The 24,226-nt window shown below is 38.9% G+C and overlaps 1 protein-coding gene across 6 annotated transcripts in view; it reads left to right on the top strand.

Moving 5' to 3' along the window:
• Nucleotides 1-24,226, top strand: part of Ltn1 (E3 ubiquitin-protein ligase listerin) — a 1,386,601-nt gene that overhangs the window by 68,108 nt on the left and 1,294,267 nt on the right. For all 6 annotated transcript variants that reach the window (XR_010953911.1, XM_067791508.1, XM_067791509.1 and 3 more), the window contains exon 2: nucleotides 2,289-3,028. Coding sequence is in view for 5 of the 6 variants with exons in the window: in XM_067791508.1 (XP_067647609.1) it covers nucleotides 2,289-3,028 (740 nt within the window). In the remaining variant the exon portion in view is untranslated. The remainder of the gene's footprint in view (nucleotides 1-2,288; nucleotides 3,029-24,226) is intronic.

Raw genomic sequence — 24,226 nt, 5'->3', positions numbered from 1 at the left:
TCTTCGATTGAACTGCTGCAGCCATTCACTCATTATTTCTCGAGTCGTCCAAGGTTTTTATTAGATTTCCAATCCACTGGCAGTTTTGCGATTGGAACATGCTTAAAAGATCGAGGACGGGCTGCTTTACCTATAACCAAAAGCAGCTCCTTATCTCCAGCCATGTTACAACAACATTATTGTGAGTCTTTCCTTTGATAGTTTACCGCCCACGCATTTGTCGGATTAAAAGCGATGGTTTTGTCAGGTAAGGCGCGAAAGAAAACCCACTTTCGTCTGCGTTGTAAATGTCTAGAGTCTTGTAACCGGTCAACAGAGATGGCAGTTTTGTCCTTAGCTGTTCGACACCATCCTGGCTTACATCTGCAGCTTCACTTTTCCTTATTCGCCATTTGTTTAACCATCCATCTAAAGCATTAAAATTAGCTACACCCAGTTCGTCTGCAATTTCCATTGCCTTTGCTTTCAAAATCGAAATGTTTTGACTTCTTGCTTTAGCGAACCAATTAAAACACATCTTGTCTCTTTCAGAGCCGCCTTCTTTAAGAAAACTTCGCTTTTGATGAACATTAACTCCATACTCCCATTTAGAAAGACTTTTTTATTTATTTTTATTGACTTCAGTAGCTTGTGTTTGCCAATATTGAACTTTTCAAAGCAAAATAAACGTGTACCTACTACCATTAAATTTTTGGGCTCACTATACTTTACCTTTTACAAAGCTTGCTTGTGATATTTTTGAATTTATTCCGTTTATGAGAAATTTTTCTATGAAAATGGTTTGAAATACTTTGTCCTCGTCCGGTTATTAGAGTGTCCTATTATTAGGATGATATTTGTATGAAAAAATGAATGAAGCACCTGTGTGCCCAAAATTTGTCCGGTTATTGGAGCTGTCCGGTTATAAGGACTGTCCGTAATGGGGAATTTTACTGTATATAAATTTTTCAGTGAGTTATTAATTTTTCGCGTCTAAATCATTCAAAAATGGCACTGTGCGTCGCCACCTCCGCCGGTATGCTATGTATTCTACGCCGCCGCCTCAGATAATGTGGTCGCCGTAAACCTCTAATATGTACCCATGTACATACATTACTTAATAAAAATAATTTTGTTTACAAACTCGTATTTGTATTTTTTATTCTGAAACCGAAACCGGAACGAAACCGAAATAAATTTTGAAGAACAAAACCGGAACCGAAACCAAAATAGACTAAAAAACCGAAGCCGGAGCGTTATTTTAATCGGTTCATACCTTTCAAAATTATTGCGATAAATTTGTTTAGTCACAATGAAGAATGCCCGCACTTTCACTAAGCTGAAAAAAAAATGTGCGTACACACATACACACATTTGTCCAATATAGTGTATTGCTAATGAAAGTGTAATGCGCTCAACAATTTAAAAACAAATTGGTGTAATTTTTGAGTTAAGTTTTCAATCCGGACATCTAGTGACGAAAACCTATCGCGAATAGTGTGTGATAACCGATCGAGATATCTAACCACCAAAACAAATACCTATTTTCAAGATTGTTTTAATTTTAGTCCTGCCTTTCCTAAATTACCAGCTAGCTTACTTGTTTTTTCTGCTATATTTGAGCCTGTTTTACATATGGCTAGCAAATGCGGTAAACAATTAAAGTAAATCGAAGAGTATGTATATCGCACACTTAGACCAATAAGCAGGTAACTAAAATTTTAAATATCAAAATTTGTATACTCGATTTACAAATACCACCACTAATCAGCGAGAAAAGGATTTGTAAAAAATAAAAACTGCATTGGCGCGTATGGTGAAGGCAATCAGTTTTTATTTTCTGATCATTGCGATTTCTTGAGTTGATCGCTGTTTTGTTCTTGGTGTGTAATATGTGGGTTAGTGGAAATCGATTTCAATCGATGGACAGAAGGAAAAGTACCAACATCATTGCATATATTCCTCACTTGCTTACCACATTGGCAATGGGATGAAATGGAAATAAAACTGTTGTCTACTAAAAATTTTTTCGCACGAAATTGCCATTTTCCATGTTTCCCATGTCTTTACGACCATCATTTTCGAAATATTTCGAAAGTAGAAAATATGGAAGTAACGGAGATACATATAATGCCGATCATAAGGACTCGGCTTTTTACTACAACAAATAAGACTGCCATTCCCAGGACTATACCTTTAAACGTAGTATATATTTTAAAACATGATTAATCTTGTCTATACTATTATCTATTTATTATATTAAATAGAACTTAATGACTGTATTCTCTTTTCCTTGTTTGTCGTTGCAGCCATCGAGTAGCTGTCGCAGTGCCGAATTACTAGGCAACCAAAAGTCGGTGTTCCCAACACAAATTCAAAAAACACTTGCATCATCTGTTGACGACAACACAATTGAAGATTCAGCTGACGCAAACCTGTGTGTTGTGTTTCGTAAGCTGAATAAAAAAGATCCAATTACGAAAAAAAAAGCATTGGAGGAGCTTATTGCCGTTGTTAATCGTGCCGATGTCGAAGAACTAATACAAATCTTACCACTGTGGTCCAAAATCTACAAAAATCTGGCATTCGATCCGGCACATAACGTGCGAGACTCAACGCAAGTTTTGCATAAAATGTTAGCGTTGAAATGTAAACGGAATGTGGCTCCCTATCTAAAACATTTGGTTCCAGTTTGGCTGTTTTCTCACTTTGATAACTATACTCCAGCTGCAATTACTGCTCGTTCAAGCTTTTATGATATTTTTGATATAAAATTTAATGGCGTACTGGAAGTATGTTTATACTGTCAATTACAGATATTGGAACAGGTGTACGAGTATCTTTCAAAACCCGTAATGAATTTGACTTGTAAAGGCATAGACGATAGCCTTGACCGTGGGAAATTATACGCAAGTCTTGAAGTGTTGTCATTTTTTACTGAACATACAAAGACATCTAGTCTATCGCCACAATCACATGTTATTCTGCGTTCAATACTCGAATTAAAACATTATTGGAATTTGGGAGCACAGGCCTCAAAACAAGTAAGGTAAGTAAACACGTGCTTATATCTTTTACTATAATTATTAATCAGCGCTTAACCGGCCAAGCGATTATGCCCGTTTCGTCACAAGTAACGCCGGCTGTCCCTATTTCGCGATAACTGACGCCAATTGCGAGAACCAAGGGAGGACAAATCGTACTCCACTCGCCCCTGGCTATAATTTGTTATCTCATTTCTAAAAATCCAGGGACTATACTGCCGTTGTTGTTGTGTTAAACTTTTATCAATTTCAAAAAAGCTAACTGGGAAGGCTACACAACCTTCACAAATCAATTTTGCTGCTCTCCCCATATCGACTGATGCCCGGCAAGGCGTGCGAGCGTTCCGTAAGGTCAAGCTTCAGATACGGCACGCTGTATTCCGGCCGGTATAATACCTGAAATCATACCCCATTTCCCAGCTGAAGCTGCAAACTTAGTAAGAGAACGTGAGCTGGCGCGACAACTCGACCTTAGAGACCCCAATATTAGGAATCCCAATTTTTTATTTTTATTTTTTATTTTATTTAAAATTATAGTCGATTTAAAAACAAAACGGTCGACTGCTAAGAATAATAGATTCAATTACAAGAAAAGAACGTACATAAACTTACAAGCCAAGAATTAAAGTAAATTATATATAAATATACGCATTACAATTTCAATTATAATATACAGAAAGTAACAATGTTATTTAAGAATTTATATAAGTGTGCCCAGTGGGCCCCACCATCGTGAGGAGCTCAGAAGGGAGATCTGTGCCCATAAGGGGGCTTTATTTCGTTTAAAATATCAGGCCAAACACAAGAGTATCGCAGTATGTAAATCAGCAAATGAACATTCGAAGCTAATACAGTTGTACAGGTCGTTATATCGTGAGCACCAAATCCGCATATGATTATTTATTTATTTATTAAAGACGACAACAAACGTAAAATGGTCGACTACATGATAAGAATTGACATATATATTGTAACGAATTTGCTGCAAATCCTCTTATTTGCAATCCTCTGCTAAGTTCGAATCACTAAACTGTTGAATAAATAACTCCAATATTGAATGATGGAAAAATGGCCTTTATTAAAGTACTTCACAATAACACTTATACTTTGCTACTCGCTGGCTTAATAACCAAACTGATTAATAACTCAAATGAAACTCTACTATTGGCCGCCAGATCGCGTGCTTAAGCAAACTGATTGATAGCTCAACTCAAACTGAATTACTTCTTACTCGCCTGCCCCGCTTTTATAGTTTACGCTGCATACTTCTAGGCTCTTCGATTTCCAGAACTTACTAGTTTGTTTCGGCTACAAAATCGCCAGCCACAACTACGTGCACAAATTATTGCTCTCTCTTGTGACAACTCAGATAAGATATATGCATGTGTTTGTGCATTGCCGCTCCGCTGTTCGTTTACGTACATATGTGTAGACGCAATTATTTATTCGTTTATGTAGATACATAATGATTGAATTATTGATGTGAATGTTTGTAGTTTACAGTCTCTCGCGCATACATAGGCGTATAAGTAAATGCATCTGTGTGTGACTTATTTCGGCTGCCTTATATATGTGTATACATGATTTGATTATTGACGTAAATACTGCTTATCGTGGCCTTAGCATCGCCTTAGTGATGGGATAACTTAGTGATGCTAATATCAGTGACACTGCCCTCCACCTAAGTCTGATCGTCCCGGTCAGACAAATCTCTCGATCTAAACGTTGCCAGCCTTTCCAAATGGACCACTTTCATTTTGGTTCGTGGTTTATCGATGGTTTGTATGCGGTACACTACATCGTTGATCCGTTTTACAACTTTGTATGGGCCTTCCCAATTACACTGCAATTTTGGGGACAAACCTTTTTTACGTTGTGGGTTGTATAACAGCACCAAATCTCCTTCCTGAAAACCTTCTGAATTAATTGCTTTATCATATCTGGCTTTCATCTTGTCACTCATAATCTTTGTTCGTTGCCTTATCAGATCATGTATTTTCTTAGCTCTTCTTCCAAATTACTAGTGGATTTCCTGACATTTCTCTCCGCATTGGCATCTATCCCAAACTTCAAATCAGCTGGCAGTCTAAGGTCATTGCCAAAAATTACTTTTGCAGGGGTTTGGCCCGTTGTCTCATGCACTGCTGATCGGTAAGCCATCAAGAATAATGGTATGCGGGTATCCCATTCTTTATGGTACTTGTCTACTACTTTCCTTAAGTGCTCCTCCAATGTTCTATTAATCGTTCTACCATACCATCGGATTGAGGATGCAATGCAGTTGTCCGTGTTTTTCGAATGCCCAATGACTTACACATTTCCTGGAACACAGCTGATTCGAAATTGCTGCCTTGGTCAGAATGTAACTCCATTGGTACACCATACCTTGCAACCCATTCGTTTTTAACCACTTCTGCTACTGTTTCTGCTTCTTGGTTTGGGATTGGGTATACTTTTGGCCATTTACTGAAATAATCCATAACCACCAGTACGTATTTGTTTCCGCGGTTGCTAGTAGGAAATGGACCTGCGACATCCATGGCGATCCTTTCAAATGGCGCACCTGAGTTATATTGCTTCATCTGGCCATGACTTCGTGTTCTGGGCCCTTTCGCTCTGCTGCAAACATCGCAGTTCGCAATCCACTCAGTGACCGACTGACGGCAACCATCCCAATAGAATCTCTGTTTAATCTTCTCGAGCGTCTTCGTGATTCCAAGATGACCTCTGCTTGGACCATTATGCAGCTCGCTGAGCATGTCAGGAATCCTCTTTCTGGGAACAACTATCAGTTTATTCTTGTATTTACCATCCTCACTCTCCCATACTCGATAAAGGCAACCGGATATCAATTCTAAACTGTTCCACTGTGCCAATATGACTTCGCAATGGGACTCTCTGCTGACATCTCTTCCCTGTTTGGTCTTTCATTTCGTTCGAGCCCTTGCATAACACGTGACAGATCTGCATCTTCTAGCTGGCACTTTCTTAGCTGTTCCTTGTCCCATTCATCTGTACATGTTATATTCATTAGCCGGACATCTATAATGTCTTCTTTAGCCTCGGCTTTTGAACAGTGCTTGCATTCCAAACTACATGGTCTTCGTGACATTGCATCAGCATTTCCATGGGTACTACCTTTTCGATGCTCAATGGAAAAGTCGTAGCTTTGTAGTCGCTCGATCCACCGTGCCAATTGTCCTTCCGGATTACGGAGCTGCAGAAGCCATTTCAACGCTGCGTGATCTGTCCTGACACGGAATCGCTGGCCGTAGAGGTATTTGTGAAAATGTTTAATGCACTCTACCAATGACAACAGCTCTCTCCGCGTAACACAGTAGTTCCTCTCTGGTTTTCCAATCGAACGGCTGTAATATGCAACTACCTTCTCCTGTCCATCGACCAGTTGTGATAAAACGCCTCCTATAGCATATCCACTCACATCTGTATCTAGAATAAATGTTGCTCCTGGAATCGGATATGCTAACATTGGGGCAGTGCATAAACGCTCCTTCAATGTTCGGAAAGCCACTTCTTGCTCCTTCTTCCATTCAAAAGCTTTGTTTTTCTTGTAAGCTCATGGAGGCTATGGGCTACGCTGGAAAAATTTGGTACAAATCGGCGGTAATATGTGCACAGCCCAAGAAAACTTCTCAATTCATGTAGGCTCTGTGGTCTTGGCCAATCCTTTACTGCCTCTATCTTTTCATTCGCTGTACAGACACCTTCTGTAGTTACTTTGTGGCCCAAATAATTTACTTCCTTTTTAAACAGCGTACACTTTTTGGGACTTAACTTCAGACCAGCGCCAGCTATTCTCTGGAAAACTTCCTCCAAGTTCTTAAGATGTTCATCAAAACTCTTGCCCAATACGATGATGTCGTCCAGGTACACCAAGCATGTTTTCCAATGTAGTCCTTTCAGTACCTGATCCATGAGTCTCTCAAAAGTAGCTGGTGCATTACAAAGTCCAAAAGGCATCACTGTAAATTGCCAAAGACCATCACCGACACTGAAATCTGTTTTCTCTTTATCTTCCTCCTTCACCTCAACTTGCCAATAGCCGCTTTTCAAGTCCAGTGTGGAAAACCATTTCGTACCAGATAGCGAGTCCAGAGTGTCGTCATTTCTTGGCAATGGGTAGCTATCCTTTTTCGTAACGTCATTTAACTTCCGGTAGTCCACGCAAAACCTCATTTTTCCATCCTTCTTCTTTACAAGTACTACCGGTGAGCTCCATGGACTAGCTGATGGTTCGATGACGCCGCTGTCGCTCATTTCTTGTATAATTTGACTCACCACTTCCCGCTTCGCCAGTGGAACACTACGTGGAGCTTGACGTATCGGCCTCGCGTCTCCAGTGTCAATTTGATGTTTCACAACATTGGTGCGGCCTGGTTTGGAACCATCCTGGTCAAATATGTTCGCGTACTTTAGGAGCAGTTGTTTTGCCATACTCTGATAGGCGTCCTCTAGCCCCTGCGTCCATGCCGTGGTGTCATTTGAAAGATCAGTATTACTAGTTGAGACGTGTTCCTGGAGCTGTTCACAGTTAATAACTACTTCAGCCTCTTGACATCTTCCCAAAATAGCTCCTTTAGTCAGTTTGAGTGGTGACTTGAACTCATTGAGTACTCTTACCGGAGTACGTCCATCTTGTTTTGTCATCGCCAGGGTTTTTCCTACAAGTTTGTTCAGTGCTGATTTGTTTGCTGCTTCGACAACCCACAATTTGTTTGTCCCACAATCTCCATCAACCTTTGCCCAGATGACTGCTTCGGATTTTGGTGGTATTCGCTGACTCTCTTCCACCAGCACTCGTTTACTGCTGTAGCCTCTCTCGTAGCCGAAATTAAGTGGTACATCCATGTTCTTATATCGCATCGTCTTGCTTTGCATGTCAATCTTGATGCCCTGGTCGATTAAGAAGTCCACTCCAATTATGATTTCATCAACAATCTCTGCCACTATAAAATTGTGTACTACCATGACGTTCCCAATTGCGACTTCACATGATACTTCTCCTAGAACCGTGCTGTCTTCTCCAGTGGCTGTACGCAATCTTGCTTCATGCAATGGTCTTATCTTCTTGTTGACTAAATCCGCTCGAATGATGGAATGAGATGCACCCGTATCTACAGTCAGTAAACGTTCCTTTCCATCCACATGTCCTCCGACAGTAAGATTGTTTGACCTTCTTCCAATTTGTGAGATAGAGATTATGGGGCATTCAATTGAGGGAGCCAGCTGCCGCCCCTTGCGGCTGACTCGCTTTAGTTTAACGATTGAGTGGACTTGGAGATTTGCTCATCTCCTTCAGCTCTGCGTTTACGGCCACCCACATTGTTGGAGCTATTGGAACCGGTGCTGCAATGTCGTGCAATATGACCTGGGTTGCCGCACTTGAAACATTTAATCACTCCGGCATTTTTCTGTTGTGATCCCTTCAATGCTTCCAAAATTGCGTCTACCCAGTCTGGCTTTTCCACTTCCACTCGATGAGCTTTGTACGCTGGCTTACTCAAAAGTGAGGCTGTTTCCTGAGTCAGTGCATGCGATACCGTTTCAGCAAACGTTAGTTTTGGATTCGCATATGTAGCCCGCTTCGTTTCCACATCTCGTATGCCATTTATGAAGCTCTGGCTTTTTACCCTTTCAGTGTATTCCACGGGTGCGTCCGCATTTGCAAGATGAGCCAATCTTTCAATATCTGAAGCAAACTCCTGCAATGTCTCATTTGCTTTTTGGTAGCGGTTTTGCAACTCAATTTGGAATATCTGTTTCCTATGCTCGCTTCCATAACGTCGTCCTACAGCAGCCATCAATGTTTCATAACTGTTCCGTTCGTACTCTGGAATCGTCTGTAAGATTTCCGCTGCAGGCCCTTTCATGCCACGAACAGTGCAGCAACTTTATCTTCCGCATTCCAGTTGTTCACTGCTGCGGTCTTCTCAAACTGTAGCTTAAAGACCTGGAAAGGAACAGAACCGTCAAAGGATGGTGTTTTTACCTTTGGATTACTCGCTGAAACTGCTGGACGATTTAATTGTAACTGCTCCATACGACCCTTCAAATCATCGACTTCTGCCTGAAATTGAGCGATTTTTGCATCCTGCGCTTCCAGCTTTGATGTTACCCTTGCTTCCTGTGCTTCTAACTGTGAAGACATTTGTGCCACCTGCAATGATAAGCGCTCCTCTTGTTCTTCCATCTTTGATGTTATACGGGTTTCCTGCGATTCCAGTTGTGAAGAAATTTGTGTCGACATTTCTGAAATACGTGTTTCTTGTGCTTCAATCTTCGATGTTATTCGTGTCTCTTGGGATTCCATCTGTGATGACATATACGTTTTCTGTTCTTCTAGTTGAGATGCCAGTTGAGATGTTATATCTGTCTTTTGCGATTCCAGTTGAGAAGCCACTGTCGATGTTTGAGCAGATATTGCAGCCAAAATCATGTTCAAGTCTGTGCTGGTAACCGTCTGCGATGTTTCGTTTTTCTCTTCAATTTTTGTTGTCTCCTCGCCATCAAGGTGAAAGACATACTCTTCCACATCAATTCCTTCTGCTTCCATTGCCTCTCGTAGCCGTGCCTGAAGTTCGAGTTTAACGCCGCTTGTATTCAATCCACGGCTCTCCAACTCCTTCTTCAGTTGCTGGATCTTTAATTCACTGAACTTTGCCATATCCTTGTTGTCTTCTGGAATTTATTCAACAATTCCTCTTCTGACACCAATTGTAACGAATTTGCTGCAAATCCTCTTATTTGCAATCCTCTGCTAAGTTCGAATCACTAAACTGTTGAATAAATAACTCCAATATTGAATGATGGAAAAATGGCCTTTATTAAAGTACTTCACAATAACACTTATACTTTGCTACTCGCTGGCTTAATAACCAAACTGATTAATAACTCAAATGAAACTCTACTATTGGCCGCCAGATCGCGTGCTTAAGCAAACTGATTGATAGCTCAACTTAAACTGAATTACTTCTTACTCGCCTGTCCCGCTTTTATAGTTTACGCTGCATACTTCTAGGCTCTTCGATTTCCAGAACTTACTAGTTTGTTTCGGCTACAAAATCGCCAGCCACAACTACGTGCACAAATTATTGCTCTCTCTTGTGACAACTCAGATAAGATATATGCATGTGTTTGTGCATTGCCGCTCCGCTGTTCGTTTACGTACATATGTGTAGACGCAATTATTTATTCGCTTATGTAGATACATAATGATTGAATTATTGATGTGAATGTTTGTAGTTTACAGTCTCTCGCGCATACATAGGCGTATAAGTAAATGCATCTGTGTGTGACTTATTTCGGCTGCCTTATATATGTGTATACATGATTTGATTATTGACGTAAATACTGCTTATCGTGGCCTTAGCATCGCCTTAGTGATGGGATAACTTAGTGATGCTAATATCCGTGACAATATATATGTATACAGTTCAAAAGCTCTCAGGTTAGATAGGCGAGTATTGCATTACGTAAAGTGGCAAAAGTACATTCAAGTAATATTCTGCGATTTTCTAGAGTCGGTAAGTTAATAAGAAGAAGCCTACTTCTGTATGGTGGTAGGTGAAGATTTGAGTCCCAATTGAGACCACGTAATGCAAATATTAGAAATTGCTTTTGTACAGATTAAATAAGCTTTATATGATATTGAGACACAGGACACGCAACGCTTGAGCAATATTCAAGTATTGGACGGACCAGCGATGTGTAGAAAGTCTTAGTGAGGAACGGATCATCAAACTCTTTAGCCCACCTTTTAACAAATCAAGTACACCCAACGCCTTGTTGGCAATAGATGAAATATGCATGTTAAAACTCAGTTTCGGATCAAAAAGGACACCTAAATCATTTGCAATAGATATACGCTCCAAAGGGTTGCCATCTAGTGCATAAGGATTCCAAACTGGTTTCACACGGTGAAAATTTAAAGTTTAAGGAACCCGTATCCGCAGGACAATAAGTGTAGCAAAGTTTTACATCATCCGCATACATTATAGTATGGGAATGCAATATAAACGGCGGCCGCCGAGGTGTGATGGTAGCATGCTCCGCCTACCACACCGAAGACCCTGGGTTCACCGGGCAAAGCAACATAAACATTTTAGAAATACGGTTTTTCAATTAGAAGAAAATTTTCCTAAGCGGGGTCGCCTCTCGGCACTGTTTAGCAAGCGCTCCGAGTGTATTGCTGCCATGAAAAGCTCTCAGTGAAAACGCATCTGCCTTGCAGATGCCGTTCGGAGTTGGCATAAAACATGTAGGTCCCGTCCGGCCAATTTGTAGGGAAAATCAAGAGGAGCACCGCGCAAATTGGAAGAGAAGCTCGGCCTTAGATCTCTTCGGAGGTTATTGCGCCTTACATTTATTTATTTATTAAGTCGTATTAGTAGCTCATGGTTGACGGTATCGAATACTTTACTGACATCAGTATAGATGACGCCAGTTTGCTTGTTAGCTAAAGGTCCTTCCATAACGATCTATCGAGCTGTATTAGCGATACGGGTAATGACCGGAATGAGAACTGCTGGAGGAATAGGTTGACTTAAAGAATTCTGAAAATAGTTCTGCAATATCGACATCAGTGCTACCTTTTTTATGTCCAAAAATAAATGAGGAAAGATACCCAGAAGTTTTCCGTTTGCAATTTACAAAACCGTAAAACTTGTTTGGATTTTTAAAAAATTGAGCTTTACAACAACTTAAGTATTCTTTATAACGAAGCTGATTAAGACGGTGAAAGTTAGAACGAGCTAATAGATATTTTGAAAAGTCTACATATGCTCCAGATTTCTTGAATCTTTTATAAAGCCTTGATTTAATGTTATTAAGTCTAATAAGTTGCCTTGAAAACCAAGGCGGTTTATTCGCGCACAAGGTGTGACGAATAGGAACACAGTTTTCAAAGAAGCCGTGAAGTGTGCTATAAAATATGGAAATTGCTGAATCGACATCAGTGCAGTCGTAGAGATCGGACCAGTCATGGGAAGCCATCAATTCGTTGATCACAATAAAATCAGTTTTGTAGAAGCATCTGGAGCGGGGTGGAGAAATTGATTGGATCATGCGAGGTTGAGTGATATCGAGTGCTATCTCAAGCGCAGAATGTAGAGGGTCTTCAGGTAAAAATAATAGTGGAATTTTAAGGGCAGTAAGGGCAGTACCCACCCAACCATCAACAAATACTAAATCCACCAACTTATATCTATTATTTGGTACATTATTAATTTGAAGAAGGGATGAAACCAACAGGCATTTAAGAAAATCGTGTTCAATTGTAGGTGTTAAATAGTTTGAATCACTAATATTAACCCATGTTACTGTTGGCAAATTAAAATCCCTAACAACCACAAGTCGATCATTACATCCCAACTTAGAACGCAAGTCGCGAATGGCCAAGCTATGACTAGTATACACATGCATATCCGAGCGGGGTGGTATATAAGAACAATAAAGAAAGCAGCCACTTGTATCTACATAAACGAATCAATCATTATGTGTACACATGTACGTACACGCAGCGGAGAGTAACGCACAAACACATGCATATATCTGAGATACTCCCAAAAGTATGCAATCATTTGTGCAAGTATCACGCACATATACACGCGCATGGGCTATGGGAGAAGCTATAAAATCGTGCATGTTAGTTATAGCTGAGAAATTCATAGCTTGTAAACGAGAAGTAAATTCTAGAAATAGAAACGCCTAGAAATATGCGAACGAGAAATCACAGAGTATAAAAGGAGGTAAAGCTGAGAATCCGTAATGAGTTTGATTTAAGCACGCTATCTGTCGAGAAGTAGGAGTATTGTGAAGTACTTGAATAAAGGCCATTTTGCATTATTGAATAGTGGAGTTATTTATTCAACAGTTTAGTAATTCGAACGTTAGCAGAAGATTTGGAATAAGCGGAATTTCAGTAAATTCGCTACAATTGGTGTCAGAAGAGGAATTGTTGAATAAATTCCGAAGATTTTGAGTACAACAAGGACATGGCAAAGTGGAGTGAATTGAAGATCCAGAAATTGTAGAAGGAATTGGAGAGCCGTGGATTGAATACAACCGGCAATACACTCTAACTTCAGGCAAGACTACGAGAAGCAATGGAAGCAGAAGGAATTAACGTGGAAGGGCATGTCTTTCATCTTGATGGCGACGAGACAACAACAAAAATTGAAGAGAAAAACGAAACACCGCAGACAATTGCAAACACTCACTTGAACAAGATATTAGCTGCAAAATCTGCAAAAACGTCGACAGTAACATCCAAGATGGAAGCACAGGAGGCTGGAAAACAAGAAGACAAGTATAGCAACCCAACTGGAATCACAGTAGACACGTATAACATCACAATTGGAAGAACAGAAGACATATTTGGCATCTCAAATGGAAGCGCAAGAAGCACTATATCTGAAATGTCGGCACAAATTTCGGAACAGGTATCATCGCAGCTCTTTGTGAAACTGGAAGAGCAGGATGCAATTATTTTCGAGGACAAAATTGATGCCGAGATAGAAGCGTTAACAGGTCGTATGGAGCAGTTACAACTAAATCGCCCAGCAGTTTCAACAAGTAATCCAAAGGTAAAAACACCATCCTTTAACGGTTCTGTTCCTTTCCAGGTCTTTAAGCTGCAATTTGAGAAGACCGCAACAGTGAACAACTGGAATTCTGAAGATAAAGTTGCTGCACTGTTCATGGCATTGAAAGGGCCTGCAGCTGAGATCTTAAAAACCATTCCAGAGGGCGAACGGAACTGTTATGAAGCATTGATCGGCGCTCTAGAGAGACGATACGGAACCGAGCATAGGAGACATATATACCAAATGGAGTTACTGAACCGCTTCCAGACGGCTGGGGAAACATTGCAAGAGTTTGCGTCGGATGTTGAAAGGCTGGCACACACCGAAAAGGTAAAAATTCAGAGCTTTATTAATGGAATACGGGATGTCGAAACGAAGCGAGCGACATACGCAAACCCAAAACCTACATTCGCAGAAACGGTATCACATGCTCTGATTCAGGAAACAGCGCCGCTTCTGTGTAAGCCAGTTTTCAAAGCACGCCGTGTGGAAGTAGAAAGGGCAGAGTTGGTAGATGCAATTTTGGAAGCTTTAAAAGGAACGTAACGGAAGAATAATGGAGCAATCAAATGTTTTAAGTGTGGAAAGCCAGGGCACATTGCACGTCATTGCAGCACCGGTCCTGGTAGTTCCAACTTGGCTGGTCGTAAACGTAAAGCTGGAGGAGATAAGCAAGAGCAAGTCAGATGTAAAGATTGAAAACTTGCCCAAGCTATTGAATGTCCTGTGATATCTATCTCGCAAATTGAAAGAAACTGGAGCAGTCTTACCGTCAAAGGAAATGTGGATGGCAAGGAGCGTGTACTGACTGTAGATACGGGCGCATCTCATTCCTTAATCCGATCTGATTTGGCCAACAGGAGAGTAAAGCCATTACCTGGAGCAAGGTTGCGTACGGTCACTGGCGAGTATAACCAAGTCCGGGGAGAAGTGATCTGTGAAGTCTTAATTGGGAAGGGCATGGTTCTACACAAATTCGTTCTGGCGGAGATTGATGATGAAGTCATATTGGGAGTGGATTTCTTGATTGACCATGACATCAATATGGATATGCAGAGAAGGGTGATGCATTACAAGAACCAGGATGTGCCACTTAACTTCAGTTTGGAGAAAGGGTTCAGCAGTAAGCGAGTGCTGGTGGAGAAGACTCGACAAAGACCACGAAAGTCAAAGGTAAAGGTTGATGGAATGAATGGGCCAAACAAAGCGAAATCAAAAGTACCTGCGAGAGAAACACTGGCATTGACAAGACCAAATGGACGCACAAAAACGAAGCAAAGAATATCCCAGGAGGAATGCGAGAGTAATTTCAAGGCAGGGCGCACTACTGTTGTGAAACGTGGGAACGATACTGATTATGCGAAGCCAATCCGTCAAGCACAAGGTCTGCGAAGTATTTCATTGGCCAAAGAACAGAGTGTGAGGGAACGGCCCAGGGTAATGAGTAGCAGGATGAAACACAGGTACGACAAGAACTATAATTCGGAAGGTTTCTTGGAGGGAGACACAACCCTCACCGGCGGAAAGGTGTACCATCCAAATTTTAGTGCAGTTGGGAAGGCCCGTGCAGAGTCGTGAAGAGGATCAGTGATGTCATCTATCGCATACGAACAATTGGGAAACCACGAAATAGAAGGGTGGTTCAATTGGAGAGGCTAGCAGCGGTTAGATCGAGAGATCTTCTGATCGGGACGATCAGACTAAGGTGTACGTCGATTATTTTTGTGATACGGTGAGCCACGAAAGTTTACTAAGAGCAAGGAGGCTTTCATATCAAATCCACACAATAGTGGAATCCGTCCACAGGAATGTTGGGTGTTGGCTTAGGTTGAGATTATTATTAATTGCATCTCCAGTTTCGACCAGTAGCACTGCCCCGCATAACTCCAACCTAGGTAGAGAAACGGTTTTTACTGGTTCTACTCTAGACTTAGCAAGTAGCATACTTACGAATGTCACAGAACTTATGGATTTCTACTTTGGCGCTTGGAAAAAAATGTACCCACCGAGAGATACGTATTTGTTCAATATATTGTAGATTTCCCTTACTTCTTCCCTGGCTGTGATCGTTGTATTGATGGTGTGTCCTCCTGCTATCACGTCGTCAACGTACATGGTTCTCCTCAGTATGTCGTCTACAAGTGGGTATTCGCTTTCCACATCGTATGCCAACTGTAGGAGGGTCTTGATAGCGAAGTAGGGGGTACAGTTCACTCCGAATGTGACTGCCTTTAGCTTGTAGAGATGAGTGGGCTGTGAGGGGTCTGTTCGAAACACTATTCTTTGATATTTCGTGTGGTCGGGATTTAAAAGGATTTGGCGGTATTTTTTCTCAATATCGCTATTGATAGTTGAGTCATTAAAATCTGACCCAAACTCGGTGTGGGAAGCGAAGATCAATCTATTTAAAAATTTCCCCGAAATACTATTTACCACTAAAAGGCAGCTTGGCAGACAGGCGTAGCGACGGGGGCGTTGGGGGTTGTAACCCTCCGCCCCCTTGCCTCAGGATTATTTGATTTTTTAGGTCGTCACAATTCAAATATTTGATGTTTTTATGTCTATGTTAATAAATTTCTTTATAATTCTGCTACATCTTTACTTTGTTGGTGATATTATATTTTTAACAGGCATGCTTAACCAACGAACCGATATCATTTCGAAATGACTTCGTTTCGTTTATTAACGTTAATTATCGTAACGAAATGATATCGGTTCGTTGGTTAAGCATGCCTGATTTTTAATATGAAAGCATATGTATGTACAAGTGAACACTTATATTTTAATCATATTCTGTTTCATAATAATTCTGCAATTTATTAAATGTACAAATGCACATGTTAACTTTTACTACAATTTCGTAAAGAAGTTTTCTTGTAAATTTTGCTAACGACCATCTACATACATATCAGAGAACAGCAAAAATCGAACACAACAACGTTCGATTACATTCGGCAACATGATCGTGTTCAATGATCCAACTTGCTTAAACGAACATAATCGACATTGATTTAAAATCAACCAACTTATTGCATGCGTTAATATAATCAATTCAAGCGTTTGCTCGTTTGCCTCAGCCGCGATTACATTCATCGGAATGAATGGGCAAATATGAAAACTCCATGCGTCTAAATATTTGCATGATTCTTCTGCCCTTATGTCCCGGCGACAAGCTACATATAAACATTGCTTACGGTTCTGTTTGTTTGCAGAACTAAACGATACTAATTCTTTGCTTGCTTTGATTTTATTCTCCACATTTAAATAATGTTAGATTTAGAGCATTTTTTCGAAGTACACATTACCTATTTTGAAATATAATGGAAATTTGACATTATTTTCCATGTGGAAAACACATTATTATAATGTCATATCTACATTTTTTTCATATCAAAAACACATTTAAAAAATCTAAAATTCAAATTATTTGATAAATGAAAAAAATGTAAAAAACACATTAGTGTTTTCTCCGTGTAGATATGACTTTTTTAAATTAAATTTTTTGCTCGATCAGTTTCTTTCTTTTGAATTTTATATACATACGTATACGTTAGATCTCATGCATAGGCTCAAAAAGCATGAATTCTACTTATTCCTGAAGGAGGTACTTCGGTTTTTTTTATCAATTTATCTATGATTAATATTACAGGAATGCGTTGAAAATCTTTTGTACGCTTCCAGTAACAACGGCAACGAACCAGAGATCGTTTTCAACTCTTAGGCTGATTAAAAACTATTTGAGAAACACGATGAGTGAAAATCGATTGAATGGCTGTGCATCACTAAGCATCCACCGTGATCAAATTGTTACCGTTGATGAAGTTTTAGATGAAATGGCAAAGAAAAGCCGACGAATGCGCTTAAGTTTTTAATGTAACCTTTTTCATATCATATTCTAAATACACGTACTTTAATGTTAGATCTAAAGACAACATTTTTTTTATTTATTTAACTGAAAAAAATATTTTTTTTGAATACAGAAATGTTAATAAAAAAATATCTGATATTGCAATAAAAAAGTTGTGTAACCACCTATGGTACCTGCCTGAAGAATGTATTGCATTGGCATTGTTCGATGATGATGTCTCTTGTACCATGAAGAAAAATATTGTCGAAAAAATCAAAAGTATAGGACAACTGCGACAAGGAAACAGAAAATTTAAAGAGGTTACACTTAAGGCCCAGTGAAATCAATAAAGGCAATTTTGTAATGTTATCAAAGGTTTCACCGGGATTCGAACCGTGAATCACATGGTGAAACTGCAGTAGCCTTTAACCACTAGGCCATCCTGCTGGTATTTGTTTTCATGCTTAATTCAGTTTTTCTCATTTCTACACTAACAACACAATTGAGACATTTTGTCTCTATTATCACTACTTTCCAAAGTCTCCATTTGAGAATAAGACATCCTTTTGAAGCTTGGGCCCTGTGTACATGATGTCGTTTAGACATTTGCCATTTGATGTTTTGGCCGATGCATCGAAAACGACCCGAAGTTTGGTAGTTATTTTATTTTCGCGTATAACAGCCTGATGTGGTAAATAGTATTTTCCATTTACTTCTTCGTTTGCGTTTTTCATATGACCAACCTTTATGTATTCGTGAATAAATTCCTTATATATTCCTTTTCACTCTTGCTAAATTTAGCTTCCAATGATGTTAGCCGCGCCAATGCCTGTTTTCGTGAGTCACCCAGCTCCATATCATCTTTAAATGGAACTTCCACAATGAATCGTCGCTCTGCATCCTGTTTAGTGGTTTCTTCAAATTTTTTCAAACATATTTGATCATCCACTTTTTCTTCCTCAAGCTCCCAAAACCTTTAAAGGTTGGTTATTGCTGATGTTACTTTGCCTGGTTGTTTTTGTTTGATTATACCAGATAAACTCCACCCAAACTTAGTAGCTTGTGCAAGAATTCCATTACTCTTTTTAATGCCTTTCTCGATGATTCTGCCGAATATATCACCAATCACCATGTCAATCCTATCTGCTTTATTAAAAAGTGGTTCGGCAAGAGTGTCATTTTCCCATTTTTTTAAATTAAATTTAAAAGATTGACCAGGGTGGGCAGTTGTAAGAGTTGGTAGAACTATGGCATTTACTTTTTCAACGTGCTGGCTTAAGAACCGCGGTCGGATTTGTATGTGAATCTTAGATTTCGATTCACCAACTACAACATCCCCTAGTCCATGAAGTTTTGTCTTGACTTTTGTTCTTGGCACGCCTAGTATCTGGGCTGCTTTTTCGGAAATTGAAGTTATTTGTGACCCTTGATCAATCAGAGCCCTTAGTAGTACATCACCACCATTTACAGCTTGTGCTCTTACTTGAGCTGTGGCCAGAATCACTGTAGTTGACATTAGTAGTGGACATTGGCGATTTTTTTGGTGTATTTTCGAAATGCAACAGCTCACGATGATTAGTTTTGTTGCATATTTTACATCTGGCATTGCTGTTACAGGTTTCACTGAATTTGTGACTTAGGCACCTGTAGCAGATTTTACTGTCTTTGGCATATTTATATCTTTCATCAATTGATATTCTTTTGAAGTTTCTGCAGTAATTAGTTATATGACCTGGTATTTAGCAGTAAGTGCACTGCTTAAAAGGCTGCCGAGAGTTGGTCAACGTGTGATTTGACTTGAACACTTGCTGCTTTCGATTTTTATAACCTTGCTCCTTTTCGGCTACGGCTTTTAACGTCTGGAAGTGCTGATCGAGAAAATCTCTGATGTCAGATAACTTTTGAACTTATCTGGTCTTCTTTACAGTTTGCTCATACAATTTGAGTCCTTCCTTATCCAATCTGCGAACTATGACTCGAGCAATGAATGGATCAGCATCTGCAGTTGTTATTCCTAATGACTCTATTGCATTAAGACACTCATTTGTGGTATCAAGTAATTCCCTTACGCTTTCAGCATTGTCACTATTTATAATCGGTCGATCCATTATTCTATCCCACTGTATTGTGAATAGAATACGTTTATTGTCGTATCTTTGTTTAAGCATACTCCATGCCGCCTGATAGTTTTCGGTTGATATTTGCAGATGTTGTATCAACCGTGCAGCCTCGCCTTTTAATCAAAGGCGAAGGCATAACATTTTTTCTGAGCTTGATAATTGCTCATTTTTGTGAACCATACCTTGGAACACATTGTAAAAACTAGCCCATTCTTTTATTTCGCCATAAAATGCTGGAATTTTAAATTTTTCCAATTCCAGATTAGGACGGTAAGCTGTTTTGGGTTCATCTTTCACTGAACATCTTTCTAAATGCTCGAGGGTTTCGTAGTATTCAGCAGATACATTTTCATATGATTCTTCAATGATATTATTATAATACTGCGCGAACGCATTTGTATATGCATTCCGGATGTCAATATATAAATTTTCCAAATATTTCATTTGGCTTTTACTGATCGAGCTTTCGAAGCTCATATCAGTCAATTTTCTTTTTAAATTTTGGATTTTTCTCATGAAAATCACTATCTTTGGATCACTGTTGTCCACAGTTTTGGCTTCTTCCACGGACTTTTGTTGAGATCCTCTATGCTCTTCCTTTTTTTTAAAGGTAACTTCATCGGAAAGAGCATTTTTGTAGCCTTGTATTACTTCTTCAATTTTACCCTTGGTGTCGCTGTAGGTAACCTTTTTAAAGTAATCTTCTTCACCAATGCCATCCACCATAAGTTTTTGGCGGTTGGCGTCAAATTCTTTTTGCTGCTTTCCAAGTTCTTTTACGATCTCTTCTGCTTTGATCGCGTAACAGTAGTTTCTGCTATACTATTATATATTTGCAGCACTTTTTCACTGATGTCCAACTGATACTCAATGAGTTCCCTCTATTTATCCCCATGTTGGATTTTTAAATTTTTCCGAAACTGTTATTCTCCAAAGGAATCGTTGGAGGTAATTGATTTGGTCGCCTGGTTGACCTTGCTGTGCCTCGACTCACAGCGGATGTTATTCCTTTGAATTACAAATTACAACAATTAATTTTTGCGAATAGTTTCCCTACTAATACGGCTTACTTTATTTAATAATGCGAGTAGACTTACTGTCTCGACTTGCATAAATAACTTTGGTGGTAATGCTCTTTTTCTTTAGAGACTTAGTTTACCTTTGCTGAGCTCTTTCTGAGGCTCGTATGGACCAAATGTACAATTACACTGGACCACGAATTTCAACTTTTTTTCTTTACCAGAAACGCCGTTATGAAATTCGTATGTAAAATCACCCCCTGATTTCGAAAATCGAGTTCATTTTTGATTCTATGGTACCGTTTTTGAGATATTTGCAATTTACCGTTATTCGAAAAAACCAAAAAGATGGCTCCCTTTAATTACGTATATCTCACGAACGGGTCAAGCAATTGCAAATAAGTTTACATAATTGGAAAGACGATAAAATTTGCTATAAATGCATCATACATTATTTTTTGCTCAACCATATAGTTTTCGAGATATTAGCTCATCATTTCAGATTTTTGTTTTTTTTTATGAAAAGATATGAAAAAAATTACTTTTTGCGAGGGCAGCATTCCAAAACCACAACCTTTTTTCCAAATATTTTTTATTTACGTAAAGCTCTGTTTAATTAGAAAAAAGATAAGCTATCATCGAAGAAAATCGATGCAAAACTATGTAAGTTATAAGCGATCAAATAAAAATACCCAGGTTGCGCAACTTCAATGTATGTATACATACATATATTAAAGGTATAAAGTGCAAATGGGATATTATCCGGATAAACGAATAACACCATAACAATGATAATACTTTTTCTTTAAATAAATCAATTAGTACTTTTAATACTCGAATTGTTTTATAGTAGGTAGAGTGGTTGCATCGAACGGAAGAGTGGTTGGGTTCGAAAGCTGCCGTAGGCATGTAGTTATAAACATGTATTTCCGTCACTTATGGGTAAGTATGCAGGAAGATTTTCAAAATTATAAGACACAGAAAATTTTTAAAGCCTACATCTAAAGCAGGTAGTATTTTCTTTTCCCGGCTTCGTATAAAAAGGAACCTTTCTCTCTAGGTAAGATTTGATTTTTTAAATTTTATTCTTGTTCCGAGTATAAATATGAGTTAATGCGCCTTGAAACTTCATAACATCTGCAAGGCTCGCCGGAGATAGTTCAGTTCATAAGTTAAATTTCAAAACCGTGATTTAGTAAAAAAAATAAAATGAGTAAAAGGACGCGAGAATTTGAGTGTAATAACGATCCAGATATGTTCTGTTTCATGTGTGGCCAATATACTATCATAAGGCGACGACGAGTGTTCTCAGATCATATCAAAACTTTATACTCCAAGTATTTTGGCATTGAGCCTAAAAATGCTGAAAAACCATGGACACCGAACACTTTGTGTACATCGTGTCGAGTAGAATTGATTCAGTCGGAATCCGGACAACAAATAAAATTTGATACACCAATGATATGGAGAGAACCTACTTGCCATTCAATAGAGTGTTATATTTGTCAAACAAAAGTACTTGGCGTTGGAAGATCAAGAAGAGTAACCTATGCCAGCGTACCTACAGTGACATTACCAGTACTACATTCAACGACAGTTGCGGATCCAGTTCCATTGTCAACAGTAACATCTGAGTGAGGGGAATCAAGTTGTACTGAATTTCGCATGGGAAAGGAGAGAAACGTTCTATCACAAGCACAACTTAATGATTGGATAAGAGATTTGGAACTATCCAAGGAAAAGGCCCAGATCCACACTTCTCGTATGCAACAATTTAAATTTGTATCATCCGATGTTAAGGTGATATATTGTAGAACTCGTCACGAACCATTTTCCAAACACTATACCAAGAAAGACAGTATATGCTACTGCAACGACATTCCTGGTTTATTCAAAGAGTTTGGTCAAACATATGATTCAAAAGAGTGGCGATTGTTCATAGACAGCAATAAACTGAGTTTAAAGGCTGTATTATTGCATATTGGTGACAAAAAGCCTTCTATCCCGCTAGCACATGCAGTAAATACAAAGGAAACCTACGAGGAAATGCAAAAACTACTCAAATTTATCAAATATGAAGAGCATGATTGGAAAATATGTTCTGATCTCAAAGTCGTTGCAATGCTATGCGGTCTACAAAGTGGCTACACCAAGCACTGCTGCTTCCTCTGCAAGTGGGATAGCCGAGCTCGTAAGGACCACTACGTCAGAAAGGATTGGCCGGAAAGAGTCGAGTTTACCGTTGGTGTGGAACACATCAAGCTCGGTCTCATTAAAAACTTTGTTAAGGCTTTGGACAAAGAAGGCGAAGCATTCGACTATTTGAAAATAATTTTTCCAGATATTTCTCAAGCCAAGAGAAAGGAAGGTATTTTTGTCGGACCACAAATAAAAAAGTTGATCAACAATAATCAATTCAAAGGACTACTCTCATCAGTTGAGGCAGCAGCGTGGGAATCCTTTGAAAACGTCGTTGCTTCTTTTCTCGGTAGACACAAAAGCCCTAACTACGAGCAGATAGTGAACGACTTAATCAATAATTATGCGAAAATGGGTAAATATTAAAGGCTTATTAAAATTAATTTCCCAAAATTCTATAACTTGTTTACCTAACTAATATTTTCTTTCCAGGCGTAAATATGTCGTTAAAAATTCACTTTCTGCACTCACATTTGAGCTTTTTTCCGGCAAATCTTGGCGACGAAAGTGACGAACATGGCGAAAGGTTTCATCAGCAAATGAAATTAATTGAAAATCGATATCAAGGATTCTGGGACGTCGCAATGATGGGTGATTACTGCTGGTTTCTCATAAGAGAAACCGATCCTAAACTGAATAAGCGTCAAAGTCGAACACATAATTATTTCGGCTACATAGTAAAATAAAATTAAGATAAAGATTGTTAGAATATAGTACAAACATAAATAAATTTAAAAAAAAAAGTTAAAAATATGGGTAATTTCATTCATAAATTGAACTTTTAACTAAATAGAAACGGAGCATAGCTAGATATTTCACTCTTCTTTATACCATACGTACGTTTTGAGGTATACGTTGAAATTGCGCAACCTGGGTATTTTTATTTGATCGCTTATAACTTACGTAGTTTTGCATCGAGTTTCTTCGATGATAGCTTATCTTTTTTCTAATTAAACAGAGCTTTACGTAAATAAAAAATATTTGGAAAAAAAGTTGTGGTTTTGGAATGCTGCCCTCGCAAAAAGTAATTTTTTTCATATTTTTTCATAAAAAAAAACAAAAATCTGAAATGATGAGCTAATATCTCGAAAACTATATGGTTGAGCAAAAAATAATGTATGATGCATTTATAGCAAATTTTATCGTCTTTCCAATTATGTAAACTTATTTGCAATTGCTTGACCCGTTCGTGAGCTATACGTAATTAAAGGGAGCCATCTTTTTGGTTTTTTCGAATAACGGTAAATTGCAAATATCTCAAAAACGGTACCATAGAATCAAAAATGAACTCGATTTTCGAAATCAGAGGGTGGTTTTACAAACGAATTTCATAACGGCGTCTCTGGTAAATTTTGGCCGTCGACCAGTGTTATTTATTCTTGCCCCTTACCACTGGTGGGGGGAAGCAAGAAAA

The sequence above is a fragment of the Eurosta solidaginis genome, chromosome 5, assembly GCF_040869045.1.
Source record: "Eurosta solidaginis isolate ZX-2024a chromosome 5, ASM4086904v1, whole genome shotgun sequence".
Taxonomy (NCBI): Eukaryota; Metazoa; Arthropoda; class Insecta; order Diptera; family Tephritidae; genus Eurosta; species Eurosta solidaginis.
The sequence above is the reverse complement of the archived record's forward strand: the minus strand, read 5'-3'. Positions and strand labels throughout refer to the sequence as shown.